Below are 23,176 nucleotides of genomic sequence, written 5' to 3' on the forward strand. Positions count from 1 at the left end.
ACCACAGTCTTAAAAATTGGGCATCATTTATAAGAGACAATTAGAAGCATTAGATTCTTGAGGAGGGGGGTTACCTGCTAAGAGTGCACCACATAGCATGGCTTAGTGCGGAGAGACGAGAAAGACAGGGAGGAGGCCCCAGCAGGCACCTCAGCATGAGGCAATGAGCACTCTCTCTGACTAAAGTGATAGCAGCAGGAGACACAAAGAAAGAAGGTATACTGTGAGAACAAAATCAGTAGGGCTTAGTGAAAGACTGATACAGGAGACATTTAGAGAAAAGGTCTGTGATGTAAGGATTTGTGCCTAGCTCAGCCAACCTCATATCCCCACACTAGGCTCTATTAATGACTGACTGACACATCAGTACATGCTGAAAACACGTTTGTCAACTAAACGAATGAGTCATCTAGCTACCAGCCCAAGCCCTTCATTTTGCACATGAGGAAACAGATCCCTAAGGTTATGTGAATCAATCAAAATTATTTAAGTGTAAGCAGCAAAATCTAAACTAAACCCCCAAATCCTGACTACTACTCCAGAATTTTTTCTGCTATAATTTGTTCTCAATTCAGAAAATCTTGAGGACTATAACATTGATAACAGAAATTGAGATTTGGAGAGAGATTACTGGGGTTCTTGGATAGCACCAATCTGGTTTTGGACATATAAACGCTGACATGATGACAGAATTTCTAACTTGAAAAGTCCTGTAAGAGGTTTTCAATCCAGAATTCGAGTAAAAGTGAAAATTAGCAACCAGAGATAGACTTATTTGAGAATCATAAATATAGAACTATTAGTTGAAGACATGAGGAATATATTTTTGTAATATCATGAATAAGAAATGTTTTTGGTCCCCCATTACTTTAAATATTTTTTAGTGTATTAAAGAATTGTTGAACAAGCAATGCACTTAACTGCAATCAGTATGTTAATGTTTCTGGAATCACTTCATTTGGTCATGTTAATCTTGATATGCCTGCATACACAGTGATTCAGGGACTGCTGCATTGGCTAGGCTATATTGGTGCCCTCTGAAAACATGCCAGGGTTCCAGATCTGTCTCTGTGGGTCCTGTTACCATCTTTATTCTGTACTGTAGTTAGATCTTGCCAACTATTATTTTCAAAGGCAAAGCAAAAAATCTTAAAACTTTTCTGAGACTTATAGAATATGCCTATGCTATAAATGAAGCAGAGTCCTTGGATATTTTTGGTGCTTCATCGTTCATGAATCAGCCCATATATCCCCTTATCTGAGAAGTCTTGCCTAAACCCCACCTGCGATCCTTATGCCTGCCCCCATTAAGCAGTCAGTCATTCCTTTCCCTGCATTCTTTCAGTACTCTAAACATATTTCAGTTGGAGTGTATGGCATATTGCTTTGTAACTGGTTCTGTGTATATCTTTTCAACCTGTGAATGTGTGTGTCTGCAAAAGTGGATTTTTTTATTTCAAGTTTCTATTTAAATTCTAGTTAGTTAACATATACAGTAAAATTGGCTTCAGGTATAGAATTTAGTGATTCTTCACTTACATACAATACCCAGTGCTCATCACAATAAGGGTCCTCCTTAATCCCCAGCACCCATTTAACCCCTCCCCCACCCACCTCCCTCCATCAACCCTCAGTTTGTTCTCTATAGTTAAAAGTCTCTTATGATTTGCTTCCCCCCCTCTCTTTTTTCCCCTTTCCCTATATTCACCTGTTTTGTTTCTTAAATTCCACATATGAGTGAAATCACATGAGAGAAAGAGAGCACACAAGCACATGAGCAGTGAGGGAGGGGCAGAGAGAAGGAGAGAGAGAATCTTAAGCAGGATCTACACCCAGCACAGGGCCCCACAAAGAGCTCATCCCATATCCCTGACATCATGACCTGAGAGGAAAACAGAGTTAGATGCTTAAACAACTGAGCTACCCAGGTGCCCCAAGATTTTGTTCTTTTTCATGGCCAAGTAATACTACATTGTTTATATATGCCACAACTTCTTTATCAGTCAGTGGACATCTTTTAATCTTCCTCATTTTCTCTTTTTTAAAGATTTTATTTATTTATTTGAGAGAGAGAAAGCACAAGTAGGGGAAGTAGCAGAGGGAGAGGGAAAAGCAGGCTCCCTGCTGAGCAGGGACCCTGATGCAGGGCTCAATCCCAGGTCCCTAGGATCATGACCTGAGCTGAACACAGACCTTAACCAGATGAGCCACCCAGGTTCCCCCCAATCTTTCTCATTTTCATGACATCAGTGCTGGCACATGGCAGAAATTTAATTCATTCCGGTGAAATCTTTTAATATCTGGGCATCAGAAGAGTCAGATAATCAAGTTTTATCTTGCAATTTATGAGACAAAGAAACCATATCCACACAAATTCATTCAGCAAGAGGGAGAAATTATTTCCCTTTCATAGAAACCTCCATAAGGGCAAACAGCTAGGGAGTATTAATGAGCATAATGTATGTGGAGAGAGGAAACTGATCTCACTGGAGCAGAAAAACAGCAGTTGAATAGGAAAGGAAGATAAAGTTGGGTAGGGTGAGTGGGATCAGATTGTGGAGGGGTTAAATGAAAGTTGGTATATTAGTTTTCTATCATTACTGTAACAAACTATAACAAACTTGGTGGCTTAAAATAACATAAACCTATTATCTTATAGGTCTGAAGCCCAAAAGTCAAAGATGGGTCTCACTAGGCAAAACCTGCACTCCTTTCTGGATGATTTAGTGGAGAATCCATTTTCTTGCCTTCTAGAGGCTGCCCACATTCTTGACTCATTACTGTTTTCCAACATCAAAGACAGATTACAAGAATATTTTAACCCTTCTTTGTGTAAAAATAATGCTGGCCTTAAGAAATGGCCCATCCGTCTTACTGTGGGATGTCCACATGCATAATATTTTGAATGGTTTTAATTCATTTACTGGGATTTGAGTTCCTATTAAACTAGTGAGTAGTATGATTCCCATGACACTGATAGGCTGTGTGATTCTTTCGCTTCTGCATAACACTAATTAATAATGACAATACAATGATCCTGAGTGTAGTTATTATCTTTCTTAGAGCTCAAGGAATTTCATATAATTTATCCTTTTTCTTTCAAAAATATGCCTACAACATCACCAGCTACAGTATCACTATTTGAAATTAAAATAAGGAATAATTTTCCAACATCAGTGAAAGCCCATAAGGAAGTTTATAAACCAGGGGTGCCTGGGTAGTGCAGTCCATCGGGCATCTAACTCTTGGTTTGCCTCAGGTTATCATCTCAGGGTCATGGTCGTGAGATCAAGTCCCACATCAGGCTCTGTGCTCAGCAAGAGTCTGCTTAAGACTCTTTCTCCCTCCCCCTCTGCCCTTTCCTCCCTCCCCTCTCCACTCTCTCTCTCTCAAATAGATAAAAATCTTTGGAAAAAAATAGTCAAACTGTTTTTATATATACAAATCATAAATTTAAAAAAATAATTAAGTGAACCTTCCTGAAGTTAACTAATTCTATCTTTAAAGTATAGGTGATAACGTCTGTGTTCATTCATTCACTCTGTTAGTAAGTGTTCCTGTAAAGTCCCAGGTACCAGATATCATTCTAGGCATAAGGGTCCAATAAAAACAAGATAAAGTAATCATTCGGGAGCTTACTCTTAGTAGGACACAGACCATATACTTCTAACAAACATATTAAGAGACAAATCATCTTTTAGGTAGTGAAAAGCACCCTGAATAAAAAGGAAAAATAGCACAGGGTAGAAAGAAAGAGGAAGGGAGTGTTATTTTAGTTAGGATGGTCAGAAAAGGCCTGAGCAGATATTTGAATTAGGAGCAAGCCATGTGAAGAAACAAATAAAGGATAAACATACCAATTTGATCCAAAGAACAAGTATTAATTAAGCATAGACTATGGACCAGGAATTATTTTTCAGGACAAACCAGAAGAGACAAAGAAACAGCAAAAAGTATATGTACCATTGAGTTATATCAACAAATATCTACCAAACACAATTATACCTTAGGGGTCAGTCTAACTACTCCTATTTCTAGATTATGGTTTTAAAAGTTTTTGCAATAAAACCATTTGTTTAAGGTCTCATGTGGAATTCCAATATATCAAACAAATAAAAATGAGTTGTGTTGAAGGATTTGTGGATGTCCATAGGCCCATCCTGTCTCCTCTTCAAAAGTTCCCACTCCCGCTTTGTAATGATGTTAATTTCTTAGTTTTGATAATTGTACCATGGTTGTATAAAATGTTAACATTAGGAGAAGCTGGGTAAAGGATATATAGGAACTCATTGTACTAATTTTACAACTCTTCTGTAAGTCTAAACTTATTTTCAAGTAAAAAGTTCAAAGGAAAAAAAAAAACTGACTCTTGTCATTACCAGGCAGACCATTTAGGGTATTGGAAACACCATCATGCCTTGCTGATTTAGCCTACTTACAAAGGACCTTCAGGAAGGGGCAAGCTCCTTTTTGTGTAGTTTGTTTTGGTTTTTAATCATTCTCAACATCAGAAAATTATTTCTTATGACTCCTTAAACACCTCATGCTCTGGAATAAACCCACTTTTCAAGTTTTGTTATCAATTAAGAGAATTAGAGAATTAAATTTCCTTCTACAAAATAATACTTTGTGATATGTTAGAGAACCACATAATTCTTTATCAACGTTCTTTATCCAAGTTAATAGCAACGCCTTTATATTTTCTCACAGGTTTTCTTTTTCCACATTTGAATCTTTCAAGGGACTTTCCACTTTAAGTTCTTCTTGACCTTCTGAAACTATGGTGTCCACAGTTTACCAATGGTCTTCCGAAAAATAAATAAATAGAAACAAAATTAAAAGAGGATCCAGTCAGCGTCAAATATCTTGGGTGAGAAGGGAGTAATATTCAGACTTTATATACAATATTCCTATTTGGATATTATTGCCGTAACAACCTCGCTACATTACCATATTTTGTTTTTTCTTACACATTTTTTCTCACCATTTATGACAGTTGTTAAGCCAAGTGCCCCAGGCATTTGCTCCTAACCAATGAACAGCCAGACTGGGAACTTCAAGTCTTTCAGCAAGTCACAACTGCCAAAAATGCTCTCTCGCCAGGAGACATATTCCCTGAATTATATAAAGGGAAATTCATTCTGAAATCATTCACCTGATATCATTAAACAATAAGAAAAGCAAATCAGCTAAGTCTATGACCTTGTCTGTTAGACCTCTCCATGCTTTAGTTCCCTATATGAAAAACAAGGACAAGAGTGTTTACCAACTTCACACGAGTGTTGCAAGAGTTGATTAATGCTTATACAGCACCATCTGATGAGAGGTTCTATGGCTGTTACCAGTTATAATAGGCTATAGAATGCCTGGGTCCCTTAAGAGCATTCCCTCCAATCTTGGTACCATGATTGTAGGTGACTTGCTGATGCCCGTCACTACTTTGTGACCCAACTGTACTTTCAGACATGCACACTGAGCGCCAGTAAGGCTATCACCCAAAGCTGAAAAGCAGTTTTTCTAATGCTGCAGGCTCATGCACAAGGCACCAAAATAGCACTAGAAATACTACACCCATATTGCTTTATCCTAGACATCTGACACTTGTAAAGCTCATGCCAAATTTCTTGTCACATATGTGTCTGGAAGCCTTCGTGCTGAGAGGCATTTCTTATCTTCTGACATTTCAGAGAGCTGCACGGAGCTAGACAAGCATAGACCCTCCTTCAAACAGGCATGAGGCAAATGTAAGCATTCTTTTCTGGTGACCTCCAACAGCCCTCATTGGACAAGATCCAAGACACCCTTCAGCACAGCACATCTGCAATCCTTAGCATGATCCAAATGTTTGAGCGTGCTTCTTCCAGTGAATAAGAGCTGAAGTGCCCTGGCTCTCCAAGGTCATCTGGAAATGATATGCCCATTAGCTAAATGAGGAAATGTTACTGCAACCATTAAGATCAAAGGATCTTCAGGGGTCCAAGGGTCCAGATACTCTGTCTCTAGTGACATAGTTCACCTACATCTATTAAAATCAAGCTTCAGTTCACTCTAATTACTATTGTGACTGATTCCCTCAAATAGAAACTAAAATAGGATTTCTGCACATGATACAATAGTAATTTCTAGTGATTTCCTTCTTTTCTGATCTTATCTATATATACAACCTGCTTGACAAAGTAGGTGCCATGGCAACCCCATCCCTAGCCATCAAGGAGCAGAGGTTTTTAGTAAGAGAATCCCTAAAGCAACATGTGTCAGAATAACCTGTTTTGGGGGGGGGGGGTGTAAAATCTTTGTAAAGATTTTATTTGTTTATTTTAGAAAGAGAGAGTGCAAGGTAGAGGAGGGGCAGAGGGGGAGAAAGAATCTCAAGCAAACTCCACATTGAGCACAGAGCCTAATGCAGGGCTTGATCTCATGACTCTGAGATCATGACCTGAGCTAAAACTAAAAGTTAGACATTTAATTGACTGAGTCACCCAGGTGTCCCTTGGTTTTTGTTTGGTTGGTTGGTTGTTGTTTGTTTGTTTGTTTGTTTGTTTTGAGAGAGAGAGATAGTACAAGGGCAGCAGGGAGGCAGAAGTAGAAGAAAAGAAAGAATCCTAAGCAGGCTCTCAATGTGGAGCCCAAGGCAGGGCTTATTGTCACAACCCTAAGATTGTGACCTGAGCTGAAATCAAAAGTCAGATGCTTAACTACTTAACCAACTGAGCCACTCAGGTGCACCAGAATAACCTAGTTTTAAATGCAAATTCCTGGGCCTTATTCCAGACCTTTGACTCAAAACCTCTGGCGAATGAGATCCAAGAAGCTGCATTTTTAACTAATTCCCCAGATGATCTTTTTTTTGAAGTTTTATTTTCCCAAGTAATTTTAATACATACTACATTTTTTTAAAGCCTGACAGAATTTTCAAGTAAATTAAAATACACACAAACCCTCAGCTTGTTGGGAGAGTTTCTGGCCACAAGTATATATTTAGTGGTCATTGAGTCATCTACTCTAAACTCACCCACAAGCAACAATGACAGCATTCAAGAGGAAGGAACACATTTCATGATTCCTTCCTTCTCTGAGCCTCATTGTTCATACCCCTCTTTTGGAATAATAAGTACCATATGATGTTTCTGGCATAAGTTGCCTTGTATTAATTTCTTATATTAGTTTTCTGTTGCGACTATATCATATTACTACAAACTTTGCACAAATTTATTATTTTACAGTTCTTTAGGTTAGAGGTCCAACACAAGTTTTACTGGGCTAAAATCAAGGTGTCAGCAGGGCAGGTTCCTTTCCTGAGGCTCTAGGGGAGAATCCATTTCCTTACCTTTTCCAGCTTCTAGAGCTGCCCATAATTCTTGGCTCAAGGCCCTCTTTCCCTATCTTCAAAGCAAGTACCACTGCATCTATTATTCACATTTCCTTCTCACTCTCTTCTCCCTCCCTCCTTCACTTTGAAGGACCATTGCATTGCAATGGGGCCATTTAGATAATCCAGGATAATTTCCTATCTCAAGGTTCTAAATATGTGGTTAAATCTACAAGGTTCATTTTGCTATATAAGATAACATTTCACAGCCTCCAGAGAGTAAGACACAGACAACTTTGGTGGGGGCATATTCTGCTTACCATACTTTTCAGCTGTAATACGAAGAATGTCTTATTTTGGGTTCCCTCTGAAACAGACTCTGAGGCTAAGATTTAAGTACAAGTCCCAGGAAGCCAAGCAAGAAGTGGAGAAGTGAGGCAGTAAGTGAAGAAAGCAAATAAGTGGGTTAATGAGCAGGGTACTGGATAGGCAATGGACTGAATTCCTCCAAACACCTTCAGAATAGTCACACCAAGGGGCAAAAAACCTGGGGCATGATTCATCAATTCGTGTCATTTATTAGTTAGAGGTCACATTAATTCCCAATGCTTCAGAAACTTCTTGCCCCCAACTGTAGAAGAGAATGTCCTTAACAAAGACACACAAGAGGCCAAAAATTTGTTCCATCTGAGGGCCCTCCAGAGTGGACAAAGGTGAAGATGGCATCTCAAACAAGGGGCTTTGTTTTTCAGGGAAGCGTGGTATTATGTATCAAAAGTTTAAATGCTCATATTTTCTAATCAAGCAATTCTACTTCCAGAGAATTTATGCTAAGGGCATAATTGGACACATATGTAATAATTGTCTGTAACATTTTAAAAACTGGAAATAATTTAAATTTCCATCAATAGGGGATTAAATTATGGTAATACAATTGAACGCTCTGCTATAATTAAGAACAATGATGTTCATTTACTGATAAAGAAAACAGTTCCTGACATATTTCTGAGAAGAAAAGCAGGTTACAAATAGTAAGTATATTATAAATCCATTTATGTAAAATTATGTATGTATAATATATGTGTGTGTGTGTGTATGCATAGCAAGATGGCTGGAAGAATGTTCATCAAAAGTCTAACAGTAGTTATTTCTAGGAAGCAGAATTTCTCATCCTTTATATTTTCTCCTTTATACTTCTGCATGCTACAAAAAATTTTACAATAAACAACGCATTATTGGGGTTCTTTCTTGAGTGGCTCAGTTGGTTAAGCATCTGCCTTCAGCTCAGGTCATTATCCCAGGGTCCTGAGATCAGCCCCAAGGCAGGACCCCTGCTCAGCAGGGAGTCTGCTTCTCCCTCTGCCTCTGTATTCCCTTCGCTTGTGTGCACCCCCTCCCCACCAAATAAATGAAGTTTTAAAAAAAAAGATTTGTTTCCAAAAAACAATGCATTATTAATCTATCACAAAAATATTTTTCCTTTAAAAAAATTCAAATTTGTCCTAAAAGATAAGCTTCTTTTCAGACCTAATATGATAATGTTCAATGTGCTTAGATGCACTTCTCCATTTTAAAACTGCATGAGGCTAGGGACCATGCATTACACAGAATACTTACGGCGTATTTTGAACACAGCAGGTACTTAATAAATATTTATTCTTTAATTGATTTTCATCAGTATGAAATTCAGTAAAACAACATACTGAATAAACTGGGTCACATTGAAATTTTTACACTGCCTGAAGATGACTTCCCAAAATGCTGAGAAGCCTGGTGTGGCCTTATTGGGCAGAGACCTGCTGCAGCAGGCAAGGGCAGGCCTGTCCTGCATGGACACACCCGCATCATAGAAGAGATGCTATCAAGAGCCTCATTTCCTTCAAATACAGGTGAAAAGCAATGCAAGTACAGCCTTACAATTTTACAGCACAAACAAGACAAATGGAATCTGTGTCAATCTATGAGAAATTAATTCAACACCTTAAGCCCTAAAACTCTAGTCCTTCCGGAAGAACACTGTACTTCCATTTATGTACTATGGCAGAGCTGACTAGAGGCAGAGAGGAACAAGCCATGGTGTGCCCGTAGTGCAATAGGGAGAGGACTATTTCAGCATAAACCTTCACGGTCTTCTCTCCAAACCCCACATCCTCCTCTTATGTCTAAAGCGAAAAATTTCTCACCTGTCCAGGTTGTTCTTGGACTCTCCTTTGTTGCTCAGAATCTAAATAATGAGCAGATGGAGATAAAAATAGAAAACAAACAAGTCCCAGTTGACCTTTGTATTAAAGTACTGTAAGAGAGGTTCTAAGAGGAGAACGCAGGAGGAGACACCAGAGAATCAAGTAGAATGGATGCTGGGAATTCATGAGGTGTCAGTTATAGATCCAGAGTTTTGGAGAGGCCCTGATGTACATGTGGAAGGGAATGAGGATTACAGTGAAGTAGAGAGATTTTTTATATTAAGAAAGCATACCACATACTAAAATCTAATCTGAATGGTATGAATAAAATGGGTGAGTGGTATGGTACATGAATTTTATCTCAATAAAGGTATTAAAAAAAAATACCCTCCCAGAAAAAAGCATACCCCACTTTAGCAGTTTATTGAGAAAGTAAAAAAAATATTTTTTAAGAACTCTAGTTACTTTTTGGGTGCCATACTACTTTGAATTCATTCTTGCACTGAGACTGAGCCATGTGGAACTTCAATTACATTTGGGTCGTGCTAGATTAGAGAAAGGATTCCTAAAGATCCTTTACTCCCAGCTCTCATTTCAAAGGTGAGGAAATAAAGCTGGGAAGGTTAAGTAAGTTTTCATGGTCACACAGTAGTAAAGCTGGGAACTATGGCATTCTGATCACAGGTCTTTTGAAATCCATCACACCACCCCCACCAACACTCTTCCTGCTATTGTTAACGGAAAGAAACAAGTTGAGGATAAACGTGATTAGAACACATGGTTATTATACCCACAGCTCAGTCCAGTTTTTCTAGCCTTTAGAACAAATCAGTCAGCTTGGCATCAATCCAATCAGTTGCACACCATAGTCCAGCTAATAGCCAAAGCCATAGAGATTCAGCCCAAGCCTGGAGAATAATCATTCTCACGATGGCAGTGTTGCCCTTGCCTCCTTTTGAAGAGCAACAGGAAATAACAATAGTTATTTACTTGGGCACTTATCCATGTATCAACTTGGGCAGGGCAGTCAAACCCCCTTGACACTGGAATTTGGAGAGTGCAAGTTTTTAAATAAGAATTTAAAAACTAGTAAATGTCACTAATGTAAATAACACCCATCTGTGAATCACATCAGAAATTTACAAAGTTAATTATGGGGATTGCATCTATGATGCTCTCCCAGGATGGCTTTGGCACCTGCTACGTGCTAGGCGCTGGTCTAGACATTTTACATATGGCATGTCTTTTAATCCCCATAATAATTCTATTACATGAGTATTAATCACCCCATTTTAATTTTAAAAAGCTGACACATGATGTGAGCAGGACCAAAGTAGTAAGAGACAAATTCTAATGTCAATACAATATTCTTAGGGCTCAAGGAGAGCAGTCTTCATGATGTGATTTAAGGTTGTAGGAAAAGAATTCCCTTTTATCCCAAGGAAGTCATCCTGGTAACTGTCATTTAATCATTAGTTTCATTCATCTGTAACTGAAATACCCTTAATAGTCAACTATGAAATTAAAAATAATCTATGCATTGATCAGAATAGACAATGCTATGCCTCAGAATAAACTAGAATCTCAGTGACTTGACATAATAAAAGTATTTCTTGCTCAAGCAAAGTCTAATGCAGATATCTAGAGTCCTTTAAGGGAACCAGGGATGAGATAAGGAGAGCACGGATGGTAAAGGATGAGAGATGGACGGTAAAGGATGTTTTAGATTCACAGCATGCACATCAAGGAGGTCTACAAGTGAAGTATATCATTTCCACTTAAATTCTGTGGGCCAGAATTCAGTGGCCAGCCTAATTCCACAGGTGACAGGGAAACATGGGGAGGTAGAGGGATGGGTGAACACTATAATCCCTGCCAAACTCCTAAAAGAATTATAGCTTTGGTTCTTACCTGTCAGCACATTAGTTAATAAGAGTAACAATAGGCACAAGTAATATGTAAGGAATCTCTTCTTCAGGATAGGACTAGAAAGGAAGAGATAAAAAAAAGGGATGGGGGCACCTGGATGGCTCGCTCAGTCGGTTAAGCTCAGGTCGTGGTCTTGAGATCCTGGGATTGAACCCTACATTGGGCTTCCTGCTCAGCGGGGAGTCTGCTTCTCCTTCTCCCTCTGTGTGATCTCTCTCTCTCTCTCTCAAATAAATAAAATAGCTTTTAAAAAGGGACAGTGACAGAGACAAATGTACATACTTAACAGTTTTGTTGATTTTTGCCTGACTTGCAAGATCAATCTACTAAATGCACTGTGTCTTCAGCTCATTGTTCATGGTTCTAATGGCTTTGGTTGTGAGACAGATTAGACTTTACATTTTATAAGTATAAATTCCCTCAGAAGTATCAGAAATAAAGTTGTTTGTTCATTTTATTCACAGGAGCAACTAGGTACTTTGGAGATACAACTAAATGAATAAATATTTTCCTGATAAGGTGACTCTAACATATTTAACAAATTCACAATTTTTCCATTTATTTCTACTATAAAACTCAACAACAATAAAACAATGAATTGGCCTGAAAAGGGAAAATAAATCAAATTTAGAGATGCATGAAATTTTAAAATCATATAGTTCAAGGAAAAATTATGATTTATTAAACATCAATAATTACAATTGGTACATGACCCAGTTAAGACAAAAACCTGGGATCCCTGGGTGGCGCAGCGGTTTGGCGCCTGCCTTTGGCCCAGGGCGCGATCCTGGAGACCCGGGATCGAATCCCACATCGGGCTCCCTGCATGGAGCCTGCTTCTCCCTCTGCCTATGTCTCTGCCTCTCTCTCTCTGTGTGACTGTCATGAATAAATAAATAAAATCTTAAAAAAAAAAAAAAAAAAGAAAAGACAAAAACCTGACTTGGATCTTCCTCTTCACTAAGTCTAATCACCAACTGCATTTGATTTTATCTCTAAAATACCTTTCAAGTTCATCATTTTCTTGTCATCCTTCTATCCCCAGTTCAGCCACCTCAAACATTCTCACCTGGAGTATCATATCACCTCTTAGATGATCTCCCTGCACTCTGCCTTGCCCACTCCCTCAATCCTACCCTAGAGGGCGGTGAGCTTGAAACTGCAGGGTGCAAGGGAATCTTTTTGGAAGCCAGTTGAACATGCTGATCCCCTCCCCCACACTCTCATGCCAAAAGTCTGATTCAATGGATCTGGAGCATAGTTCAGAGCTCTGAATTTTTAACAAGTGCTGCAGAAGATTTAAAAAAGTTTTAATTTATTTTTTTTAATTTTTAATTTAAATTCAACTTAGTTAACATATAGTGTATTATTAATTTCGGGGGTAGAATTTAGTGATTCACCAGTTGCATATAACACTCAGTGCTCATTATATCACATGCCCTCCTTGATGTCCATCACCCAATTACCCCATTCCGTCACCCACCTCCCCTCCAGCAAGCATCAGTTTGTTTCCTATAGTTAAGAGTCTCTTATGGTTTGCCTCCCTGTTTTTATTTTATTTTTCCTTCCCTTTCCCTATGTTCATCTGTTTTGTTTCTTAAATTCCACATACGAGTAAAGAAGATTTTGCGTGTAAAGAAGATTTTGTGTGTGGTCCTAGGAGAAACGCTGCTCCACATAAAATCTTAGCAAAACCCAAATCTCAATTGTCAATCCTCCGTTTAAAGCAAATGAAAGGCCAGTCAGCGCCTGCTGAATAAATTGCAAGCTCCTTATCATAAAATATAAAGACTCCATGACCCAGGCCTTGAATATCTCTCCAGACTCATGTTTCACTATTCCTTCTCATTCCTTACACTTTTAGAATCACCAGTGCCAAACTATTTCCTGAGCACATTGTGTTGTTTCTGACTCTAGATTAGCCCACGCTGTTCTGCCACTCAAAATTTCTTTGCACATTGTCTTCCTGATAACCAGTATTTACCTTCAAAATTGAGCTCGAGTCATTGCCTTTGTTAATTTCCTCAACTACATCACCATTGACAGATAATGTCTTCCTCTTCTTTGTTCCTCCTGAATGCTCCTGACCTTTGTATGGACTTCTATGACTGTACATCTCTGTTTACATTCTTCTCATTCCCTGTCTGTTCATCATCTCACCTCATTGCTTCAGCGTGGTGCCTGGCATGTGGAGGTACTGAATGACAAGTAAAGAGAAAAAATGAACTCCTTTGAGGATAACAACAAACACAGATTTCTCTTTGGATTATTTCTTAAGGTTAAATATTTTAGGTCAGTTCAATTTATAGCATTTTATCTTTCCTACTTTATTCAAATTAATTCTACAAACACTTTTTGAAAGCCTACTATGCAGGTCATTGTACAATAGTGTTCCTTTTTTTCCTTTTTTGTACAATAACATTTCTTAAAATCCAATGTTTATGTACTAAAAACTATGAGATATAGGTTTTCTTTGCCTTTTATTCTCTACCACTCTTTCATTAATTTTCTTATTCAACTAATGGTTTCGGTCCCAGTTAGATAGACTATTAGCACTTTGAAGACTATGTGATATCTTTTGAGATGCTTTATAATAGTAATAAATGTTTCTCTTTGAGAAAGCTAGAATTTCTTTTAAAATAGTATATTATCAGGTAGGGTTAAAGTGTTTCCATACATTTGTGTTTCTATTTAATGGGCTTCTTTGGAGAAGCACAGGATAAAGTAAATAGCAGCCTTAGACTTAACCCACATCCTAACCAATCAATAAGTTGTATTTGGGTTTTGGTTTTTTTTTTTTTTTTTTAACTGAATGATCTAAGCATCTAATTCGCATCCTGAGGGAGACTGTTAAGTAATAGAATGGACCTCTGTCTTTCTATATTTATCTATGGATCTTTGTACTTAATTCAAAGACCTCCTCTGGATTATGAAAGCAGACTGTGACAGTTGAAAAGGTGGCATAAATATTGTAGCCTTGGTTACCCCAGTTGAACTAAAAAAAACCCTCTTTTTTATGTTTATTCAAAAATTCAGGTTAGGATCTTAAGCCTGTACATAACAATGTAACAAAGTACTTAAACGTTACAGTTTAATACAATCCCTTATATATCTTATTATGTAAATTTGTCTCTCAGAGAAGAAAATGTTACCATAAAATAAACAGTAAAACTCTTAAACTAGCCAAAATACTGCAATCTAAAACAATTTTCTAACAGTAGAAGACATTGCTTCTTTTTAGTAGAAGAGTAGTTACTACAACTATACCCTCTAACATCAAAACAGTATTAATGGGGTGGGAGTGAGTGGGTGACGGGCACTGGGTGTTATTCTGTATGTTAGTAAATTGAACACCAATAAAAAAAAAAAAAAAAAACAGTATTAATAATTACGTATCCTATATTTGTTGACATCATAGAGTTATTTGGATGTGTTAAAAATATCTCCAGGAATAGTCTTCACTCTAGCCATAAACCTGTAAATTTTCCATGCAAAGATAAAAACTGTCTACAGCAATCAACAGTAACACTCCAAGTCTGGCACACCCAGACAACATAGTGCAGATGGTCAGAGGGCACTGTTAGCATCAACCAGAAATCACAGAGAGCCCCCCCATTCCTGCCTAGAGAACAAGTGCCCTCAGTGCAGCAATGACCAAACTCAAAACTGTCCCAGAAAATATACAATGAAGAGTTACAAACAGGCCCCAAGGAGGGATAAGAATTTATAATAAAGTTTCAAATCACTTGTAGAGTAGCTATAATTATTTTTATAAAACAGAAAATAACAAATGTTGATGAGGATATGGAAAAATTGGAACTCTCATACCATTATTGATGGGAATGTAATATGGTGACACTTTTCAGCAGTTCTTCAATGAATTAGACATAGAATTACTATATGACCACAATTTCACTTCTAGGCATATATCCAAAGGGAAAAAAACAAGGACTCAAAACAGATACATGAATGTGCATAGCAGCACTATTCATATCAAAAGGTCAGAAAAATGCTAATGTCAATCAACAGATAAATGGGTAAACAAAATGTAGTATATACATACAATGGAATACTATTCAGCCTTACAAAAGGAATGAAGTACTGATATATGGTACAACATTGATGAACTTAGAAAATATGGTAAGCAAAAGAAACTAGTCACAGAAGGCCACATGAAGACTGTCTCTTCAACAAATGGTGTTGGGAAAACTGGGTAACAACAAGCAAAAGAATAAAACTTGACCAATTTCTTATACCATACACAAAAATAAATTCAAAATGGATGAAAGACCTAAACGTGACATTTGAAACCATAAAAATCCTAGAAGAGAGCACATGAAATCTCTGACATCAGCCATAGCAACATTTTTCTAGATATGTCTCCTGAGGCAAGGGAAACAAAAGCAAAAATAAACTATTGGGATTTCATCAAAATAAAACGCTTCTACACAGGAAAGGAAATAATCAACAAAACTAAAAGGCAATCTATAGAATGGGAGAAGATATTTGCAACTAATATATCTGATAAAAGGTATCAGAATATATAAGAACTTATATAACTCAAAACCCAAAAAATGAACAATTCAATTTAAAAATGGGCAGAAGATGCGAATACACATTTTTTCAAGTAAGACAGGAAAATGGCTAAGAGACATAAGAAAAGATACTCAATATCACTTATCATCAGGGAAATGCAAATAGAAATTATAATGAGATATCATCTCACACCTGTCAGAATGGCTAAAATGAACAATACAAGAAACAACAGATGCTGGCAAGGATGTGAAGAAAGGAGAACCCTCCTACACTGTTGGTAGGAATACAAACTGGTACAGCCACTCTGAAAAACAGTATGGAAGTTCCTCAAAAAGTTAAAAATAGACCTACCCTATGATCCAGTAATTGCACTATTAGGTATTTACCCAAAGAATATAAAAATACTAACTTAAAGAGATACATGTACCCTGATGTTTATTATCTACAATAGCCAAATTATGGAAACAGTCCAAATATCCATTGGATGATGAATGGATAAAGAAGAGGTGGTGTGTGTATATATATATATATATATACACACACACACACACACAACCTATACATACATCCTCATACATGTATATACATACACATACATATACACACGGCGAAATATTACTCAGCCATAAAAAAGAATGAGATCCTACCATTTACAATGATATGGATGGAGCTAGAAAGTATTATGCTAAGCAAAATAAATCAGAGAAAGACAAATACCATATGATTTCACTTATACGTGTAATTTAAGAAACAAAACAAATAAGCAAAGAGAAAATCTTCTTTGAGAGGGAGGCAAACCAAGAAACAGACTTTTTTTTAAAGTTTATTTATTTATAATCTCTACACCCAATGTGATGCTCAAACTCATGACCTGAAGATCAAGAATCTCATGCTCTACCAACTGAGCCAGCCAGGTGCCCCAAGAAACAGACTCTTAACTATAGAGAACAAAGTGATGGTTATCAGAGGGGAGGTGGATGAGGGATGGGTGAAATAGGTGCTGGGGATTAAGGAGTGCATTTGTGATGAGCACTGGGTGTTTTATGAAAGTGTTTAATCACTATATTGTACACCTGAAACTAATATTACACTGTATGTTAACTAACTGGAATGTGAATAAAAACTTAAAAAAAAAAGAAAGAAAGATATCCAAATTAGTAAAGAAGTAAACTCTCACTATTTGCAGAATACATTATACTATATATAAAAAACTCTGGACTCCCAACAAAAAAATTATTAGAACTAATAAATGAATTCAATAAAGTTATGGGCTACAAAATTAATATATAGAAATCTGTTGTACTTCTATACACTAATAGTGAGTTAGCAGAAATAAAAATTAAGAAAACAATTCCATTTACTATTACACCCAAAAGAACAAACTATCTAGGAATGCATTTAATTTTTTTTAAGATTCTATTTCTTTATTTGTGAGAGACACAGAGAGGCAGAGACATAGGCAGAGGAGGTGGAGGAGAAGCAGGCTCCCTGTAGGAAACCTAATGCACGACTCGATCCCAGGACCCTGAGATCACGTCTTGAGCCAAAGGCAGATGCTCAACCACTGAGCTACCCAGGCATCCCAGGAATGCATTTAATTAAGGAGGTAAAAGATCTATACTCTGAAAACTATAAGACACTGATGAAAAAAATTGAAGATGATACAAATAAATGCAAAGATATGCCATGCTCATGAATTGGAAGAATTAATAATATTAAAATGTCCATACTAGCCAAAGAAATCTACAGATTCAATATAATCTCTGTCAAAACACAGGCAGTATTTTTCACAGAACCAGAACAAATAATCTTAAAATTGTATGGAACCATACATAATCTCAAATAGCCAAAGTAATCTTCAGAGAGAAAAACAAAACTGTAGGTGTCACAGTTGTATCCTAGATACCAAACTATACCATAAAGCTACAGTAACCAAAATGGTATGGTACTGTCACAAAAACAGACACAGATAACAAAATAGGATAGAAAGCTTAGAAATAAACCCATGATTATATGGTCAATTAATCTATGACAAAAAAGGCAAGTATATAATGGGGGAAAGATGGTCTCTTCAATAAATAGTGCTGGAAAAACTAGACTGCTGCATGCAAAAGAACAAAACTGGACTGCTTTCTTACACCATACAAAAAAATAAACTCAAAATGGATTAAAGACCTAAATGTGAGACCTGAAACCACAAAAATTTTTGAAGACAACACAGCAGTAATTCTCTGACATCATCCATAGCAACATTTTTCTATATATATCTCCTAAGGCAAGGAAAACAAAAGCAAAAATAAACTATTGGGACTACATCAAAAGTAAAAGTTTTTGCACAGTAAAGGCAACTCAGTGAATGGGAAAAGATATTTGAAAATGATATATCCAATAAGGGGTAATATACAAAATGTATAAAGAACTTATACAACCCAACACCAAAAAAAATCAATCCAATTTAAAAATGGGCAGAGGACCTAAACAGACATTTTCCCAAAGAAGACATATAGATGGCCAGTAACACATGAAAGGATATTCAATATCACCAATCATCAGGGAAATGCAAGTCAAAGCCAAAATGAGACAACACTTCACACCAGTCAGAATTGCTAGTATGAAAAATACAAGAAATAACAAGTGTTGCTGAGGATGTAGAGAAAAGAGAATTCTTGCACATATTGGGGGAATGTAAATTGGCACAACCATTGTGGAAAACATTATGGAGAGTCCTGAAAAACTTAAAAATAAAAATATCATATGATCCAGTAAATGTACTGCTGGGTATTTTTCCCAAGGAGAATGAAAACATTAATCCAAAAAGACATATGCACCTCTATGGTTATCGCAGCATTATTTACAATAGTCAAGATGGAAGCAACTGAATTATCTATCAATAGATGAATGGATAAAGATTTGGTATATCTATACAACAGAACATTATTCGGCCATAAAAAAAGAATAAAATCTGCCATTGGCAATAACATGGATGGACCTAGAGGATATAATGCTAAGTGAAATAAGTCAGACAGAGAAAGACAAATATCATATGATTTCACTTATATGTAGAATCTAAAAAACAAAACAAATGAACAAACAGAACTGAAACAGATTCTTAAATATAGAGAACAAATCGGTGGTTGCCAGAAGGGCATAAGTGAAATAGGTGAAGGAGATTAAGAGGTTCCAAACTACCTTCCAGTTATAAAATAAGTAAATCACAGGGATGAAAAGTAGAACCTACACAATGGCTAAAATTAACAAGTCAAGAAACGACAGATGCTGGTGAGGATGCAGAGAAAGGGGAACCCTCTTACACTGTTGGTGGGAATGCAAGCTGGCGCAGCCACTCTGGAAAACAGTATGGAGGATCCTCAAAAAGTTGAAAAAAAAAAAAAAAAAAAGTTGAAAATAGAGCTACCCTATGACCCAGCAATTGCACTACTATGGATTTACCCCAAAGATACAAATGTAGTGATCCTCAAAAAGTTGAAAAAAAAAAAAAAAAAAAGTTGAAAATAGAGCTACCCTATGACCCAGCAATTGCACTACTATGGATTTACCCCAAAGATACAAATGTAGTGATCTGAAGGAGCACCTGCACCCCAGTGTTTATAGCAGCAATGTCCACAACAGCCAAACTATGGAAAGAACCCAGATGTCCATGACAGATGAATGGATAAAAAAGATGTGATATATATATATATATATATATATATATATATATATATATATAAAATAGATTTTATATATATGGATTATATATATATAAAATAGATTATATATATATACATACAATGGATTATTTGCAACGACATGGATGGATTATAATATATATATAAAATAGATTATATATATATATATATATATACACACACACACACACACAATGGATTATTTGCAACAACATGGATGGAACTAGAGGATATTATGCTAAGAGAAAGAAGTTAATCAGAAAAAGACAATTATCATATGATCTCACTTATATGTGGAATTTAAGAAACAAAACAGGATCATAGGAGAAAGGAGGAAAAAATAAACCAAGACTAAATCAGAGAGAGAGACAAACCATAAGAGACTCTTAATCATAGGAAACTAACTGAGGGTTGCTGGAAAGGAGGGGGATGGGAGGATGGGGCAAGTGGGTGATGGACATTAGGAGGGCACATGATGCAACCCACATTGGGTATTATATAAGACTGATGAATCACTGAACTCCATCTCCAAAATTAATAATACATTATATGTTAATTAATTGAATTCAAATAAAAAATAATCAAAAGTAAAATAAAATACATTAACAGAAAAAGGAAAATACAACCTAAGGGATATACTCAGTAATATTGTAATAACTTTGTATAGTGACAGACATTATCTACAGCTATCCTGGTGAGCACTGAGTAATGTATAGAATTGTCAAATCACTATGTTGCACATCTGAAACTAATATAACATTGTATATTAAGTATACTTCAATTAAAAAACAAAGAAAAGGGGACACTTAGGTGGCTCAGTGGTTGAGCGCCTGCCTTTGGCTGGGGTTGTGATCCTGGGATCCTGGGATCAAGTCTCACATCGGGCTCACCACCGGGAGCTTGCTTCTCCCTTTGCCTGTGTCTCTGCCTCTCTGTGTCTCTCATGAATAAATAAATAAAATCTTTTTTTAAAATGAAGAAAAGTAGTAATACTACAAAGTCAAATAACATAAACCCCAAATTTACAACTCTGGTAATGTAAGATGCTTACACATACCTAAGTTAAATGTCTTAACTCCCAGGATCCCGGGATCATGCTCTGAGCTGAAGGCAGATACTTAATCACTGAGCTACCCAGGCGTCCCAAGAGATTCCTTTTTTAAGTCATGTATAAAGAACGTGGAATAAGAATGGCTTTAGACACCTTAACAACAATACTGGAAACTAGAAGATAAAGGAACAATGGCTTCCAAATCAGAAGAAAATGATCTCCAACCTAGAACTTTACCCCCAGCCAAACTATTAGTCAAATATGAAGGTAATATAAAAAGCATCTTCAGACATATAAGGGCTCAAAAACTGAGAGTGTGTTCCATTAAAATGAAAGAGTAACAAGAATATTTTGAGAAGGGATGTCTGGGTGGCTCAGTGATTGAGCATCTACCTTCAGCTCAGGGTGTGTTCCAGGATTTGGGATTGAGTCCTGCATCGGGCTCCTTTCAAGAGCCTGCTTCTCTCTCTGTCTATGTCTCTGGGGGATCCCTGGGTGGCGCAGCGGTTTGGCACCTGCCTTTGGCCCAGGGCGCGATCCTGGAGACCCGGGATCGAATCCCAAGTCGGGCTCCCGGTGCATGGAGCCTGCTTCTCCCTCTGCCTGTGTCTCTGCCTATCTCTCTCTCTCTCTCTCTCTCTCTCTCTCTCTGTGTGTGTGTGTGTGTGTGACTGTCATAAATAAATAAATAAAATAAATAAATAAATAAATAAATAATAAAAAATATGTCTGCCTCTCTCTCTCTCTCTCTCATAAATAATCTTTAAAAAAAAGAATATTTTGAGAAAAAATAAGACATGATTCTGACACAGAAGAGAGCTAAGGGAATTCCCAGTTTCAGGATAAAGGGTGCCACCAGACTGACAACTGTGTACCAAACCAGGGGTAACCACTCAAGATCGAGAGGTCAAACACCAAGTCAGAAAACTCCAGAAAAGATTGTCCCAAGAAATGAAGTCAATTGAATACCCAATGTTTCTGAGTATTTTGAAAATTTGCACAGTTTGAGATTGAATTATATAAACCAAACATAGGCAAACTTTCCTGTAAAGGGCCAGTTAGTAAATATTTTAGGCTTTTCAAGCCATAGAATCTCTGTTACACTACTTTACTTTGCTGTTGTGGGGTATGGTATAGCAGACATAAACAATATGTAAACAAATAGGCAAGGCTATGTTTCAAATAAAATTGACTTACAAAAACAGGTAGCAGGCTATATTTGGCCCATGACCCAGAGTTTGCTGACTCCTGATATAAGCATAGAAAAAACTCAACAGGGGCACCTGGCTGGATCAGTCAGTATAGCATGTGCCTTTTGATCTTGGGGTTGTGAGTCTGAATCCCTCACTGAGTGTAGAGATTACTTTTAAAATATCTTTAGGGGAACCTGGGTGGCTCAATCAGTTAAGCGTCCAACTCTTTATTTTGGTTCAGGTCATGATCTCAGAGTCATGAGATCAAGCCCGATGTGCAGCTCCTCACTGGGTGTGGAACCTGCTTAAGATTCTCTCCCTCTTCCCCACCACCCCTGCCCTGCTCACGCACATATGCTCTCTCTCTCTCTCAAAAAAATAAATAAATAAATAAAATTAAAAAAAGGAAAAAATATTTTAAAAAGAAAAAACTCAAATTTATAAACATGAACACTATTAATTCCCAGGAAAATAAAAATTGTGCAGAGAAGTAAATGTTATCATGGCTCAGAGAAATGGGAATAAAATTTACATAACCATAATCATGTAACTATTGGATATTGATGCTACTAAAATAACTATATATCTATATTAGAGGATGAAGAAATGGGAAATAGGCAAATATGTGATACATGCAAGGGAGAAGAGTAGAAGAAAGTTAACCCTCATCTGTAGGAAATAACATCTAAAGTGTAGATATCAAGAAGGAGCCAAGACAACTAACTTCTCAGCCCCAACTGAAGCCCAACTTGGCAGAGAAAATGTAATGGAAAAGTGGAAATGAAGTGAGGAAACACTAATGTGCCAAGCCACTGTTGTCCAGGAGACTTTTTTTTTCACTTGGACACAATTTTTATTTAGTCTTTTTTTTAAAGTAGGCTAGTCTTTTCTCTACGTAAAACTTCAAATACTGTTAATTTTAAAAACCTATTTACTATCTCCATCAACATTATTCAAGTAAACACTGAACATTGATCAAATTAAGGAAACAGATGTAGTAAAAAGTTAGTCAATGTACATATAAAACATATATAAACAAGAATATGTTATATTCTGACTTATGTGTAAAAAGATTACCAGCATTTCTTTTAGGTGAAATTCAGCATACCTGGTAAAATATATTCACCACTGCCACTTAGGTGATGTGTAATATTAATATAAGAGGAGGTAGCTATGGCAAGCTGCTTCCATTCAAAGATGTTGGCAAAATAGTCACATCCTTTTCTTTTTTTTTAATCCTCAAAACATCCTCTTAAAATTAAATACCCAAGACCAGATCCAATTAT

General features: G+C 36.8%; 1 protein-coding gene across 4 annotated transcripts in view; it reads right to left on the minus strand.

The window, feature by feature from the left end:
- The window catches only part of LOC112642782 (importin subunit alpha-8-like), a 110,505-nt gene that overhangs the window by 22,562 nt on the left and 64,767 nt on the right, over positions 1–23,176 (minus strand). For 3 of the 4 annotated variants that reach the window (XR_004807013.2, XM_049097257.1, XM_025420601.3), the window contains exon 4: positions 13,406–13,618. Coding sequence is in view for 1 of the 4 variants with exons in the window: in XM_025420600.3 (XP_025276385.3) it covers positions 75–99 (25 nt within the window). In the remaining 3 variants the exon portion in view is untranslated. Of the gene's footprint in view, positions 1–74; positions 1,519–13,405; positions 13,619–23,176 lie in introns of those variants that run through there. The other variant, XM_025420600.3, reaches the window with a different exon arrangement.

The sequence above is a fragment of the Canis lupus genome, chromosome 19 (assembly GCF_003254725.2).
Source record: "Canis lupus dingo isolate Sandy chromosome 19, ASM325472v2, whole genome shotgun sequence".
Lineage (NCBI taxonomy): Eukaryota > Metazoa > Chordata > Mammalia > Carnivora > Canidae > Canis > Canis lupus.